The 15,720-nt window shown below is 56.0% G+C and overlaps 1 protein-coding gene across 1 annotated transcript; it reads right to left on the bottom strand.

The window, feature by feature from the left end:
• Positions 1-292: 292 nt before the first annotated feature.
• On the bottom strand, positions 293-14,136 carry LOC144738975 (syntaxin-6-like). Its single transcript, XM_078621969.1, has 8 exons — positions 13,807-14,136; positions 6,691-6,902; positions 5,424-5,518; positions 5,117-5,179; positions 4,466-4,597; positions 3,612-3,718; positions 1,942-2,036; positions 293-868 (listed from the first exon to the last, which is right to left on the bottom strand). Exons 1-8 carry the CDS (start codon positions 13,839-13,841, stop codon positions 792-794), a joined length of 816 nt encoding a protein of 271 aa, XP_078478095.1. The 5' UTR covers positions 13,842-14,136; the 3' UTR covers positions 293-791.
• Between the last annotated feature and the right edge of the window lie 1,584 nt (positions 14,137-15,720).

Genomic DNA, 15,720 nt, shown 5'->3' with positions numbered 1-15,720 from the left:
TCAACGAGACGACGACCGCGGGCGGTGGAGTGGTGGGGGGGGGTGGGGGGGCAGGGAGTGGTGGGTAGGTGGTGGGGGGGTGGGGGGGCGTGGGGGGGGGTGGGGGGGGCGGTGGGGGGGGGCGGGGGGTGGGGGGGGCGGGTGGAGGGGGTGGAGGGGGGCGGGGAGTGGTGGGTGGGGGGTGGGGGGGGGTGGGGAGGGCGGGGGGGGGTGGGGGGGCGGGGAGTGGTGGGGGGGGTGAGGAGGGTGGGGGGGCGTGGGGGGCGTGGGGGGCGTGGGGGGCGTGGGGGGCGTGGGGGGCGTGGGGGGCGTGGGGGGAGTGGTGATCGCGTTTAGTCCGGATTTAGGGAGGGCAGCTACACATGACGGCTGACGACTGTGATGGTGGTGATGGTGGTGCGAGCAACTGAGTTCAAGGAGGTCAGGATACAGGCGTGGGGGGTGTGAGGGTGTTGTAGTTCTGGGGTGTAGGCTGGGCGCGTGTGTCTGTGTGTGCGTAGCGTAGGGTCGCGGTCGGCACAGTCGGGGGTCACAGCTGGTGTGCATCTGCCAGTCGTCTCAAGTCAGTCGACCCGCGGCACCACCTGGGGTCTGTCCCGTGACCTCCTGCCAGCAGCAACAGCGGCGGCGAGAGCCTTCGACACTTCCCGTGTGCACCTGGCCTGGCACAGACCCCTGGGGGTAGCGCCGGCAACGATTCTGGGGGATGACCGTAGCCCCCCAGTGTTTGGCGGCCCCCCCCCCCTTCCTCCCCCGCCCCCCCACAACTGCGGTGCAGGATGGCGGCGGTCTCACAGCGTGAAGAACAAGATGAGCACCAGCAGCATCAGGCCGAGCAGCACCAGGATGGCGATCCACTGGCGGCGGTCTGGCAGACACACACGCACACACACGCACATGTACACAACAACAACAACCGCCATTTGCCACTAAGTGGCGGTGACGTCACCACGACACTTGTGCCAGGCCATGTGCACCTTGAGGCCACGTGAAGTGTCGAACGCCCGTTGGCAGGAGGTCACGGGGCAGACCCAGGTGCCACGGGTCGACTGACTGAGATGACCGAGATGACTGGCTGATGCACCACCTGTGCCCCCTACTGTGCCAACTCGCTGTGCTTTAGCCACCCGGCGCTCCGCTCGTTGTTGTGAGCGTCGCTCCTCCGCCCTCTGTTGTTGTTGGAGGGCAACTGCCTCCAACTGCCCAGTAGTGTCCTTCACGAGCCTCCTCCACAGAGGCCGATCTTGACACCGCTGGTACCAGTCATAGGCAAGTCCACTCAGCTCCACGTCCTCCTGTACCACATCACTCCATCTCTTCTCTAGCCCGTGCCGCGCCCGCTTAGCCCTCTCAATCCGGCCGAACAAAAGCTGTTTAGGCATGCGGTGGCTGGGCATGCGGGCTACATGGCCCAGCCAACGTAGCCTTGCCTGCCGGAGGTGCTCACCGATGGGACTTTGTCCAGATCTTTAGAGGATTTGTGAGCTCCTCACACAATCCAGCCTGGTTAAACCCAGGATTGATCGTAGGCAGGCCAGCCTAAATGTTTCTAACCGGTGAAGATGTTCCATTAGGGGGGTCCACATGTACACACGTACACACACACGCACACACACACAAATGCACACACACGCGGGCACGCACACACGCGGGCACACACACACACGTGGGCACACACACGGGCACACACACACACACACAGGCGGGCACACACACACACGGACACACGCGCACACATGCACGCACAAACACGCACCATCACCACCACCGCTATTGTGATCATCATCATCACTGTCATCGCCACCGCCATCACTATCATCATACTCACTCACCACTCCACTCACTCACCACTCACTCACCACTCACTCACCACTCACTCACCACTCCACTCCACTCACTCACCACTCACTCACCACTCCACTCCCTCACCACTCCACTCACCGCTCGTCATGCGTGACACCTTGGCGAGCTTCTTGAGCACCCCGTCCATGCGCGACTGCGTCACATCGAGCTCCTGGGAGAAGTCACCCAGCATCCTGCAACACAGACAAAGCGCCCCCAGGTAGCCTCTATCAGACTCTTGCGTCAAGTGCCGTTAGTGGGTAGCAGCACCTATGAAGGCCCGGCGGGACGGCACGCGAGGGGGTGGGTGGCCAGCAATCACTCCCGCCCGGCCGCCTTTGTCTCCCTAGCGGGGTACACACACAGATAAAGGTCCCCCAGGTAGCATTTAAAATTCTGTTAGGGCAAGTGCTGCTAAACGAGCGGCACCTATGAAAGCCGGCCCGGCACACGAAGGGGTGGGTGGCCTGTACCACGCCCGACTGCGTCTCTACGTGTGCGTCTCTGCTCACTCAGAGGAGGAGTTGGAGGCGCTGCTGCTGAACCTGGAGCTTGCCACTAAGAGGTGGGGCCTTACCATCAGCCCCACCAAAACGAAGCACCTGCCTGGGTATTTTGTGCCACCAAACACTCCACCCCCTCAGCTCCCCATTGGTGATGGGGCAGTAGTGGAGAGAGTGGAGAGTTTTCCATACCTGGGCAGTGTGCTCATGACCAGCTCCGGTTTGACAGCAGGGGTCTCACTCCGAATCAGTCGATCGGCAATATCTTTTCATCGGTTGCGTAACGCTGTGTGGAAGCTACCTGGTCTGTCGCTCTACAAAGCTTCAGGTCTTCTCGGCCACGGTCATTCCCTCCCTTCTCTACGCTTGCGAAACGTGGACCCCCCTAATGGAGCATCTTCGCCGGTTGGAAACATTTAAGCTGGCCTGCCTACGATCCATCCTGGGTTTAACCAGGCTGGATCGTGTGAGAGGCTCACAAATCCTTGAAAGATCTGGACAAAGTCCCATCAGTGAGCTCCTCCAGCTGGCAAGGCTGCGTTGGCTGGGTCATGTAGCCCCGTATGCCCAATCACTGCATGCCCAATCACCGCATGCCCAATCACCGCATGCCCAGCCACCGCATGCCCAGCCACCGCATGCCCAGCCACCGCATGCCCAATCACCGCATACCCAATCACCGCATGCCCAATCACCGCATGCCCAGCCACCGCATGCCCAGCCACCGCATGCCCAGCCACCGCATGCCCAATCACCGCATGCCCAGCCACCGCATGCCCAGCCACCGCATGCCCAGCCACCGCATGCCCAATCACCGCATGCCCAATCACCGCATGCCCAGCCACCGCATGCCCAGCCACCGCATGCCCAGCCACCGCATGCCCAATCACCGCATGCCCAGCCACCGCATGCCCAATCACCGCATGCCCAAACAGCTTTTGTTAGGCTGGATGGGGGGGGGGGCTAAACGGGCGCGGCACGGGCTAGAGAAGAGACGGAGTGACGTGGTACAGGAGGACGTGGAGCTGAGTGGACTTGCCAATGACTGGTACCAGCGGTGTCAAGATCGGCCTTAGTGGAGGAGGCTCGTGAAGGACGCTACTGGGCAGTTGGAGGCAGTCGCCCTCCAGGAACAACGGAGGGCGGAGGAGCAACGCTCACAACAGCGGGCGTTCGACACTTCACGTGGCCTCAAAGTGCACATGGCCTGGCACGGCCGACATGGCGAGTGGCGAACGGCGGTTGTCGTCTCCCCGTGGGACTCACCGATCCTGGTCATCCAGCTCCGTGCCGATGCGCTCTGACATGTGCTTGAGCACCCCCAGACTGCCCGACACCAGCTCCAGCTGCTCGTCCTGAGACTGCACAATCAACTGCAAAGACAAAGATCCCCCGAGTAGGCTCATCGGACCGTCGGGGCAAGTGTCGTCAGCGACCAGCAGCACCGATGTTTGCACCCCGCACCAGGTACTCATTTGAGGCCGAGTCGACCTAGGGGAGGCCCATGACCAGCTCAGATAATCGTCACTGGTGTTACCACCATCTCACCAACCCACCCACTCATCCAATCACTCCCACACTCACCCACTCACTCATTCACTCACCCACCCACTCATTCACTCACCCACCCACTCATTCACTCACCCACCCACTCATTCACTCACCCACCATCTCACCAACCCCCCCACTCATCCAATCACCCCCACACTCACCTACTCACTCATTCACTCACTGACCAAAAATCTCACTCACTCACTCACCTACTCACTCATTCACTCACCCAACCACCCATTCACCCATAATCTCACTCACTCATTCAACCAACCTTCTCCCAACCACCTCACTCGCCCACCCACCGAACCACCGAACCACTCACTCATCCGCCTACCACCTCACTCACCCACTCACTCGCCCATTCACTCACTCACCCACCCACTCAGCCAGCGACTCACCCACTCAGCCAGCCACTCACCCACTCAGCCAGCCACTCACCCACTCACTCACCCACCCACACACTCGCCCACCCTAGCGAACGAGACTCTTATATCCTGGTCCATTGATCCCTCTCCCCCCCCCCCCCCCGGGGGCAGCTGGGACACAGGCGAGGGCCTCCTCCCCACCTGCTGCTGGGCATGGGTGTCGGCGATGTATCGCGAGTTCTCCAGATCCATCTCCTGCTCCAGCCGCCCGTACCTCCCCCCGGCGCCTCCACCGCTCCCTCCTACGCCGCGCGGTCCCCCTCCCAGCAGCGACTGGCAAACGCGCGCACAGCAACGACGACAACGGCCGCAATGACAACAACCGCAACGACAGAAACTCCGCCGCTCTCGACGCGGTTGACGAGCTTGGCCACCCGAACGTGAAGTTGTCTTCGTTGTTGCTCTGCAGCTACGTCAGCAGCCGTACGTAACAAGAAGAAGAAGAAGCTGCAATGACAACAGCTGCTCCTCCTCGACAAAGACCCACGTGGTACAAGGGAGTGAGATGGAACAGATGGAGATTAGTCCACACACGTGGTAGAAGGGAGAGAGATGGATCAGATGGAGATTAGTCCACCCACGTGGTAGAAGGGAGAAAGATGGATCAGATGGAGATTAATCCACCCACGTGGTAGAAGGGAGTTCCACATCCCATCTGTGTGTGACCCACCAACCCCCGGGCGGGCGCGTGACCCCCGACTGACCCCCAACTGACCCCCGACTGACCCCCGACTGACCCCCGACTGACCCCCAACTGACCCCCAACTGACCCCCAACTGACCCCCGACTGACCTTGCGGCTCTTCCCCTCCTCGACGGCCCCCGAGCGTGGGCTGGCCATGTCCTCCTTCATCTCCTGCGGACGCAGCGGCAGCCCCCGCAGGGAGGGGGGGAGGGGGGGCGTCACCACGTGGGCCCCACAAAGCCTCGCACGCGGCAAGGTAACACGCATGCATGTGTGTGTGACGTGTGTAACACGTGTGTGACACGTGTGAGTGTGTGTGTGACGCGTGTGTGTGTGTGTACGTGTGTGTAACACGTGTGTGTGTGTGACGTGTGTAACACATGTGTGACACGTGTGTGTGTGTGTGTGTGCGTGCCTTGACGCTCTGCCTGGTGCGAGCGATGAACGCTTTGCGATCGCCCAGCTCGGAGGAGTCCATCTTGAACTTGCGAGGGTTGGTCTCCACGATGCGTGGGCGCCGATAGGAAAAACAAACGCAGCTCCACGCAGCGCGGACATCCTCACCACACAGAGAACTCACCACTCGGAACTCACCACTCGGAACTCACCACACAGAACTCACCACACAGAGACCTCACCACTCGGAGAACTCACCACTCGGAACTCACCACTCGGAACTCACCACACGGAGAACTCACCACACGGAGAACTCACCACACGGAGAACTCACCACACAGAACTCACCACACGGAGACCTCACCACTCGGAGAACTCACCACTCGGAGAACTCACCACTCGGAACTCACCACTCGGAACTCACCACTCGGAGAACTCACCACTCAGACAACTCACCACACGGAGAACTCACCACTCGGAACTCACCACTCGGAACTCACCACTCGGAACTCACCACACGGAGAACTCACCACTCGGAGAACTCACCACACGGAACTCACCACTCAGACAACTCACCACACGGAGAACTCACCACACGGAGAACTCACCACACGGAACTCACCACTCGGAACTCACCACTCGGAACTCACCACACAGAGAACTCACCACACAGACAACTCACCACAGACAACTCACCACAGACAACTCACCACACAGAGAACTTACCACTCGGAACTCACCACTCGGAACTCACCACTCGGAACTCACCACTCAGACAACTCACCACACAGACAACTCACCACACGGAACTCACCACTCGGAACTCACCACTCGGAACTTACCACTCGGAACTCACCACTCAGACAACTCACCACACAGACAACTCACCACACGGAACTCACCACTCGGAACTAACCACTCGGAACTTACCACTCGGAACTCACCACTCAGACAACTCACCACACAGACAACTCACCACACAGAACTCACCACTCGGAACTCACCACTCGGAACTCACCACTCGGAACTCACCACACGTAGCCCTCAGTATACGCAGACCTCACAAGGGGGGCGTAGCTCGCACCATCCCCAGCCGCTTTCGTCCCCCTAGTGGCGACGTTGACGCACCGCACCAGATACTCATCTGACACACGTACACACAGACGCATACACGCGTACACGCGTACACGCGTACACACATACACACAGACACGTACACACGTACACACGTACACATACACACAGACACGTATACACGTACACACGCGCACGCGCGCCCAGGATATTGACGGTCTCGGCGAGGTCCTCCAGGTCCCACTCGAGGCTGCGCAGGGCGTTGCGCAGCTCGTTGCTCGTCCACTCGAGCTCCTCGCGACCCCCGTGGTGACCCCCGTGGTGACCCCCGTGGCCGGAGCCGCCGCCAGAGCCGGCGCCCGGCTCCAGCTCCCCCCAGCGCTGGTGCAGGCCCTGCGCTGAGGCCAGCGCCTTCACCACTTCCCTGTCCACACACGAGCGAGCGCAGCGCGTGTCGTCATGGGTACAGGCAGTGCTCGACTTACAAACGCACGTGCTTACGAACAACACCCGCACTTACGAACAACACCCACGAACACCCACGATTATGAACACCACCTGCACTTACGAACAACACCCACACTTATGAACACCCACAATTACAAACACCCCGCGCTTCCAAACACCCAACATATGAACACTCGCACTTACAAACACCCCACACTTACAAACACCCCGTGCTTACGAACACCCCGTGCTTACGAACACCCATGCCTACAAACACCTACACTTACGAGCCAGCTTCCATGAAACACGTATATATATATATTTTATTTTTTTCACCTCGACTTAAAACGCGAACTCGCACTTGCAAACTGAACCGAGGAACTATTTTGCTCAGCGGAGCCGATCCTCCGCGAGATGTAACGAGTAATAAAACGAATGTTTTTCTCAACTCATGCAAATGTTTTGTTGAACCATGACAATTCATAACACTGGCCGCATGGGCATTTAAATTCCGAACCGTTCCACTTACGCACGGCTCTCAGGAACGGATGATGTGTGTTAGGCGAGGACACTGCCCGTACTGCAAGATCCCCCCATGCTCATTACACACAAAGCGCGTGCCACAAATGAAGCATAATACATTGATGGTCTCGTCGAGGAGCATAAATCATCACGCAAACTCCGGCCATCCTCACAGCCGCGGCTTGTGGCTACCCATCGACTAAAGACGCTCACCGCATCGCACGGTTTTGGTTCCCCTTAGGCTTTAATTCTAGATTTGAAGCTTTCGTGACTGCAAGGATTCATACGCTTAGTTCTTTCGGTAAAGTCACGAAGGTAAAAAATGAAATAGAAATTAATAAAAATAAAATTAAAATCACGACGTTTCGGAGGCAACACAAGTCTCCGTCATCAGGTGGGACCCCTTAGGCTGCCATCTTCAACGCTCTTCCTCTAGACATTATGAATCCAATGGAGCTGTGCACTTTCAAGTCGAGATTGAAAACGCGTTTCTCTAAAACTGCTTTTTGTGTTTAGTTTGCCGTCCTTCCCCGGCACCTCCGATGAACGCGGTTGGCTATGTAGGGTGCGAAAGAAGTTCGACATGAAGACACGCGCACGTGTAACCAGGCGAGATCCCAAGGCGAGGCGCACGGGCGAGGGCAACTTGTGGGGGTGACCCTGGGCATCGGTGGCCGCTGTGCGTGCGACCCCCCCCGCCCCCCCCCCCGCCCCATCCATGAAAATCATTCCACGGCGTAATTCTCGGAATTTGGAAGATTTGTGGATCGTGACGGCGGTTTGCGCCCGACGGCCAAACTCCTGCGCGAGATGTACGTTGCGTGGATCTTGTACTCGTCCGCTGCGAGTGAAGCGGACGGTGTGGTGATGACACACCAACTGCTTGCCTCGGCAGCAACGAGCTACCGCCGGACCACGTCACCACCATAAACAAAAACTTCACTTTTTTCCAGGTGTAAGGCCCCCTGAGCTATTAAGAAGCGACCGGGCCTTCACAAATGATAGCTCAACGAAGTGGTTTATCATCACGTGGAAATATCTAGCAGGAGCCAAATATTCTAACCCAGTGTTAGTCATCAATTTTAAGAGAAAGGGCCGCTTTCGCGTGAGGACCGCCACACATTTGAAACGATTAGGGGGATTGACAGCACGACGACGATGACGACGACGACGATGATGATGATGATGGGGTGTATTGTCAGGACCCGCACATCAAGGGGACATTAAAGGCCACCAGGGGCCGCCAGTAGCCAGCGGGCCTTGCAATGAAGAGCACGAGCTCTAAACACGTGACAGCCTAAACACGTGACAGCCTAAACACGTGACAGCCTAAACACGTGACAGCCTAAACACATGACAGCGATTCTCCTCAATGTGGAGGGGAAAACCAGAAGACGGAGACAAATCCACGCGACCACGGAAAGAGAGAGAGAGACACAAACTCCAATTATACAGCAGCAGGCGTCAGGGTCGGGATGGAACCCACGACCTCCCGTACTCCAGGCGAGGTAGTCAACATCTCATAGCCACTGTGGTGATAATGAGAAACACGCAAACTCCAAATATAGAGCAGCAGGCGTCAGGGTCGGGATGGAACCCACGACCTCCTGCACACCAGGCGAGGTAGTCAACATCTCCTAGCCACCCAGCAGGAGGTGGGTGAGGAGAGGGGGGCAGAGATGCAAAGCTGCACACACTCAGAATTCACGCTCGGAGCTTTCAGCAGAGAACAGGCGACGGGCCAGACTATTGTTGAAATTGAATGGAGTACAAACACACAAAGACACGCACACCCACACAGCGAGGACTCACACACAAACACACGGTACAGGAAACAGTGCAAAGGCAATGATCCCCAGTGTAGACACGCAAGCTATTTGGGCGAGTGCTGTTGGCGATCACCCTGTGAAGGCCGGCACAGGCACACGAGGTGGTTGCGTGGCCAGTACCACGCCCGGCCGCCTTTGTCTCCCCAGCACTGATGCATACAGCACGATAGTGAGATGTTGACTACCTTGCCTGATATACAGGAGGTCGTGGGTTCGATCCTGACCCTGACGCCTGCTGTATATTTCAAGTTTGCGTCTCTCTCCACATATTCACATGGATTTTTCTCCGGGTCCTCCGGTTTTTCCCTCCATATTTAGAATCAACATCAAGCGTTTAAAGTATTTGGCTGCTAAACATTTCCACGGATAAGCCGCTTCGTTGAGCTATCATTTGTGGGCAGGTTGCTTCGGAAAAAGAGCTGTACAGCTCAGTGGGTCTCACATGGTAAAGTAAAAAATAGTTGTGTAGTTTAGTTCATACACATCCAGTAGGAACAAATACTGGACATACACATGGAGCCCAACAGCTGCCATCTGCCACAGCGCTTGTGCAGGGCTCGGTACATTTTCAAGCTGCTCAAAGTGTGGAAATCTGGCTGCTAGCAGGAGGTCACGGGACAGACCCATGCGGCATGGGTTGACTGACTGAGATGACTGTGCTCCCAATTCTGCCACCTCGCTGCAATTAAGCCGCCCGGCGCTCCGCTCGTTGCTCCGAGTGTCGCTCCTCCGCTTTTGCTGGAGGGCGACTGCCTCCAACTGCCCAGCAGCGTCCTTCATGGACCTCCTTCTCCACAGAGTCCGATCCTGACACCGCTGGTACCGGTCCACGGCAAGTCCACTCAGCTCGACATCCTGTTGCGCTGCATCGCCTGTCCAGCCCGTGTCATGCTCGTTTAGCCCCCTCTATCCGGCCAAACAGAAGCTGCTTGGGCATGCGGTGGCAGGACATGCAGTCAGGTAAAACCCAGCGCAGACCATTGGCAGGCCAGCCTGAATGTTTCTAACCGGCGCAGATGTTCCTTTAGAGGGCTCCACGTATCGCAAGCAGACAGAGCATCACTGTGGATGCGAATTCTCGGAGCTTTGTATCGAGCGATAGGCCAGGGAGCTTCCCTACCGTGTTACACGGCTGACAAAGAGATAATGCCGCTCAACTGATGCGGAGTGAAACCTCCGCTGCCAAACCGGAGCTGGTCATGGACACAACTGTCCAGGTATAGAAAACTCTCCAATATGTCCACAATTGCCCCATTACCCATGGGGCGTTGAGAGGGTGGAGTGTTTGATGACAGAAAATTCCCAGGCAAAGTGTTTTCTGTTGGTGGGGTTCATGGTAAGGTCCCTTCTCTTAGTAGCATGCTCCAGGTTCAGCAGAAATCTCCAAATCCTTCTCAGAGTGAGCAAAAATTGCCAGATCATAAGCGTACATAACATGGATGACCAGTAGGAAGCCATCCCTTGAACGAACCCTGCCATATATTAGCCTCCCATTGTATCTGTACCAGATGGAAATTCATCTGCCACTGCCATGGAAAGATTCTCAAACTACGCGGCCAAAAAAAGAGGTGAGTGTAGGAGCCAGAGGACATCCCTGTCGCACCCCAAGGTGAACAGGGAATAGATCCGACTTCCGGCCACGTAGTTTTGCCCGGGCCTGCCCACCATCATGAAGGCCTTCAACGATTGTGAGCAGAGAGTCAGGGACCCCGAAAGCACGAAGAACAACCCTGGCCTAGTGATGGTATCATAGGCCTTGACCACGTCCATAAAGCAGAGATGTAGGTCCTGCTGAAATTCCCTACACACACAGCAATCAACATACATGACACCGCACACGGTACCTATACATACACACAGTGCATACATACGCACTGTACCAAACACAGAGACACATACAAACACGTGCAACACACACGTACACACACATCACACACACTGTACAATAACACACAGTATGTGTACGCATCAGCACACACAACCAACACACACACAGTGCTGACACACACATATCCCCCGTGCAGCCTTCACGGACTGTTCGGGCAAGTGCTGTTAGCGAGGCCGGGACAGTGGTACACGAGGGGGTGGGTGGTAAGTAACCACGCCCGACCACCTTTGTCTCCCTAGTAGCGAAGTTTACACAACATACCGGGCACTCATTTGAGACCGAGTCGACCTAGGGGAGGTTCAGATAATGGTGAATGGTGTTGGCTGTGCGCTAACCACTACACTACCGCTCCCCAAACACGTACGGTGCCCAGAGTACACACACACACGCACCTACAGTCCAACAGAATACAAAACATAAACTTCGCTGTGGAGGTCTCTGTCAGAAGCGACGTGGCCACCACAAGCGATAGAGGCTCAACCAAGAGGCTGATGCCATCATCGTCATCGTCGTCGTCGCCGTGTGGAAATCTATAGCGGCAGCCAAATCCTCGAAACGATTGGTGGCGATGTTGATTCTTAACGTGGAAGTTTAAAACCCGGAGGAGGCCCCAGAGACAAATCCACGCGACCACGGGGAGAGAGAGACGCAAACTCCAAATTGACAGCAGCAGGGGTCAGGGTCGGGATCGAACCCACGACCTCCTGTCTACCAGGCGAGGTAGTCAACATCTCATAGCCACCGTGATGATGATGATGATGAGAGACACGCAAACTCCAAATTGACAGCAGCAGGCGTCGTCAGGGTCGGGATTGAACCCACGACCTCCTGTAGACCAGGCGAGGTAGTTAACATCTCATAGCCACCGTGGTACCAAACACACTCAATACAGAGCACATAGACAAATACAGAGGCACACACCCACAAAGACAAACACACACACACACACAGTGCTCACACACAGACAACCACAACACATACAGTACACACACAGTACACACACCTCAACACATACAGTACACACACAGTACACACACCTCAACACACAGCGCACAACGACACACACACAGACACACGGGCTCACGTACACACAGACACACAACACCACAGACACATACAGACACACAACACCACAGACACAGGCAGACTCACACACAGACACACAACACCACAGACACATACAGACACACAACACCACAGACACACACACAGACACACACACAGACACAAACACACAGACACAAACACACAGACACACACACACACCACCACAGACACACAGACACACACACAACACCACAGACACACAACACCACAGACACACAACACCACAGACACACACAAACACACACACAGACACACACACACACAACGCCACAGACACAAACACCAGACACAGACACACAGACACACAACACAGACACACAACACACACAACAGACACATACATACAGACACACAACACCACAGACACACAACACCACAGACACACACAGACACACACACACAGACACACGACACAAACACACACAAACTCACACACAGACACACGACACAGACACAAACACACAGACACACACACAAATACACACAGACACACGACACAAATACACAGACACACAAATACACAGACACACACAGACTCACACACAGACTCACACACAGACACAAATACACAGACACACAAATACACAGACACACACCGACACAGACACACACTGACTGACACAAACACACGTACAGTGCTCACACACAATGCATACAGTACACAGACAAGCCTACACAGCACATAGACACACAACACCACACACACAAATACACAGACACACACACACAAAGCTACAGCCCCTAACACACACACAAATACACACAAAACTACAGCCCTAACACACACAAATACACAGACAGACTTACCACACCATAACACAACACACACTCTACACACGACGCACTGTCCACACCACGCACTGTCCACAACACACAATGAACCTCGCATAGCCACCGCGTACAGTGCTCACACACAACGCGTACAGTGCACACAAGGCTACAGCCCTAACGCATCACGCACATCACACTCCACCACACCACCACCACCACACACCACCACACCACCACCACACACACACATCACCACCACACACACCAGCACACACCACCACACACCACCACCACACACCACCACCACACACCACCACCACACACCACCACCACACACCACCACCACACACACACCACACACCACCACACACACACACACACACCACCACACACATCACACACCACCACCACACACACACCACACACATCACACACCACACACATCATACACCACCACCACACACTACACACACACACCACCACACACCACCACCACACACACACCACACACATCACACACCACCACCACACACACACCACACACATCACACACCACACACACACACCACCACACACATCACCACACACCACAACACACACACACCACCACCACACACTATGCACACCACCACACACACACACACACCACCACCACACACACACACAACACACATCAACACACACACACACCACCACCACACACCACCACACACACACACCACACACACACCACCACCACACACTATCCACACCACATGACTCACGCCTTCACGACGAAGAAGGGGTCTTCGAGAGACATGGCCTCCCAGTCGGGACGGACGAGGACGAGGAGGAGGTGGAGGAGGAGGTGGAGGAGGAGGAGGAGGTGGTGGAGGTGGAGGGAGGAGATGGAGGAGAGAGGAGGTGGAGGAGGAGAAGGAATGAGGAGGAGGAGGAGGTGGAGGAGGAGGCCCCGGGTGGCTCTGCACTGCTGGGCCGCTGCGCTGGGCTGGGCTGAGATCCCCACGGCGGAGCTCCGCGTCCGGGCTCCCACACGAAAGCACGCAAGGGGCCCGTCTCCTCCGTGCTGGGGATCACTCGGCGTGGAGGTGGGGGGGAGGTGGGCGGGGCGTCTCCCTCCGCGCTGGGGATCACTCGACGTGGAGGTGGGGGGGAGGTGGGCGGGGCGTCTCCCTCCGTGCTGGGGATCACTCGGCGTGGAGGTGGGGGGGAGGTGGGCGGGGCGTCTCCCTCCGCGCTGGGGATCACTCGGCGTGGAGGTGGGGGGCGTCTCCTTCCGCCTTTGTGCTCCTCCTTTTCCTATTCATCACCATCATCATCACCACCATCATCAACCATCATCACCACCATCATCAACCATCATCACCATCATCATCACCACCACCATCATCATCACCACCATCATCAACCATCATCACCATCATCACCACCACCATCATCATCACCACCATCATCACCACCATCATCAACCATCATCACCATCATCATCACCACCACCATCATCATCACCACCATCATCAACCATCATCACCATCATCACCACCACCATCATCATCACCACCATCATCACCACCATCATCAACCATCATCACCATCATCATCACCACCACCATCATCATCACCACCATCATCAACCATCATCACCATCATCACCACCACCATCATCATCACCATCATCATCACCACCATCATCAACCATCATCACCATCATCACCACCACCATCATCATCACCACCATCATCACCACCATCATCAACCATCATCACCATCATCACCACCACCATCATCACCACCACCATCATCACCACCACCATCATCACCACCACCATCATCACCACCATCATCATCACCACCACCATCATCATCACCACCATCATCAACCATCATCACCATCATCATCACCACCACCATCATCATCACCACCATCATCAACCATCATCACCATCATCATCACCACCACCATCATCATCACCACCATCATCAACCATCATCACCATCATCACCACCACCATCATCATCACCACCATCATCACCACCATCATCAACCATCATCACCATCATCACCACCACCATCATCACCACCACCATCATCACCACCACCATCATCACCACCACCATCATCACCACCATCATCATCACCACCACCATCATCATCACCACCATCATCAACCATCATCACCATCATCATCACCACCACCATCATCATCACCACCATCATCAACCATCATCACCATCATCACCACCACCATCATCATCACCACCATCATCACCACCATCATCAACCATCATCACCATCATCACCACCACCATCATCACCACCACCATCATCACCACCACCATCATCACCACCACCATCATCACCACCATCATCACCACCATCATCACCACCACCATCATCAACCATCATCACCATCATCATCATCACCACCACCATCATCAACCATCATCACCATCATCACCACCACCATCATCACCACCACCATCATCACCACCACCATCATCACCACCACCATCATCACCACCATCATCACCACCACCATCATCACCACCACCATCATCACCACCACCATCATCACCACCACCATCATCACCCCCACCATCATCAACCATCATCACCATCATCACCACCACCATCATCACCACCACCATCATCACCACCATCATCACCACCACCATCA

This window comes from Lampetra planeri, unplaced genomic scaffold, assembly GCF_965212315.1.
Source record: "Lampetra planeri unplaced genomic scaffold, kcLamPlan1.2.h2 scaffold_125, whole genome shotgun sequence".
In the NCBI taxonomy this organism is placed as follows: Eukaryota; Metazoa; Chordata; class Hyperoartia; order Petromyzontiformes; family Petromyzontidae; genus Lampetra; species Lampetra planeri.
This window is presented reverse-complemented; position numbering and strand designations above follow the sequence as displayed.

What these genes read in the sequence shown, in the direction of transcription:
- LOC144738975 (XM_078621969.1), bottom strand. Translation starts at nt 13,841, where the DNA reads ATGTCTCTCGAAGACCCCTTCTTCGTCGTGAAGGC. An exon ending in GGACCTCGCCGAGACCGTCA is followed by an intron (nt 5,519 to 6,690) that starts ATATCCTGGGCG and finishes ATCGGCGCCCAC; the next exon opens with GCATCGTGGAGACCAACCCT. An exon ending in GCACCAGGCAGAGCGTCAAG is followed by an intron (nt 5,180 to 5,423) that starts GCACGCACACAC and finishes CTGCGTCCGCAG; the next exon opens with GAGATGAAGGAGGACATGGC.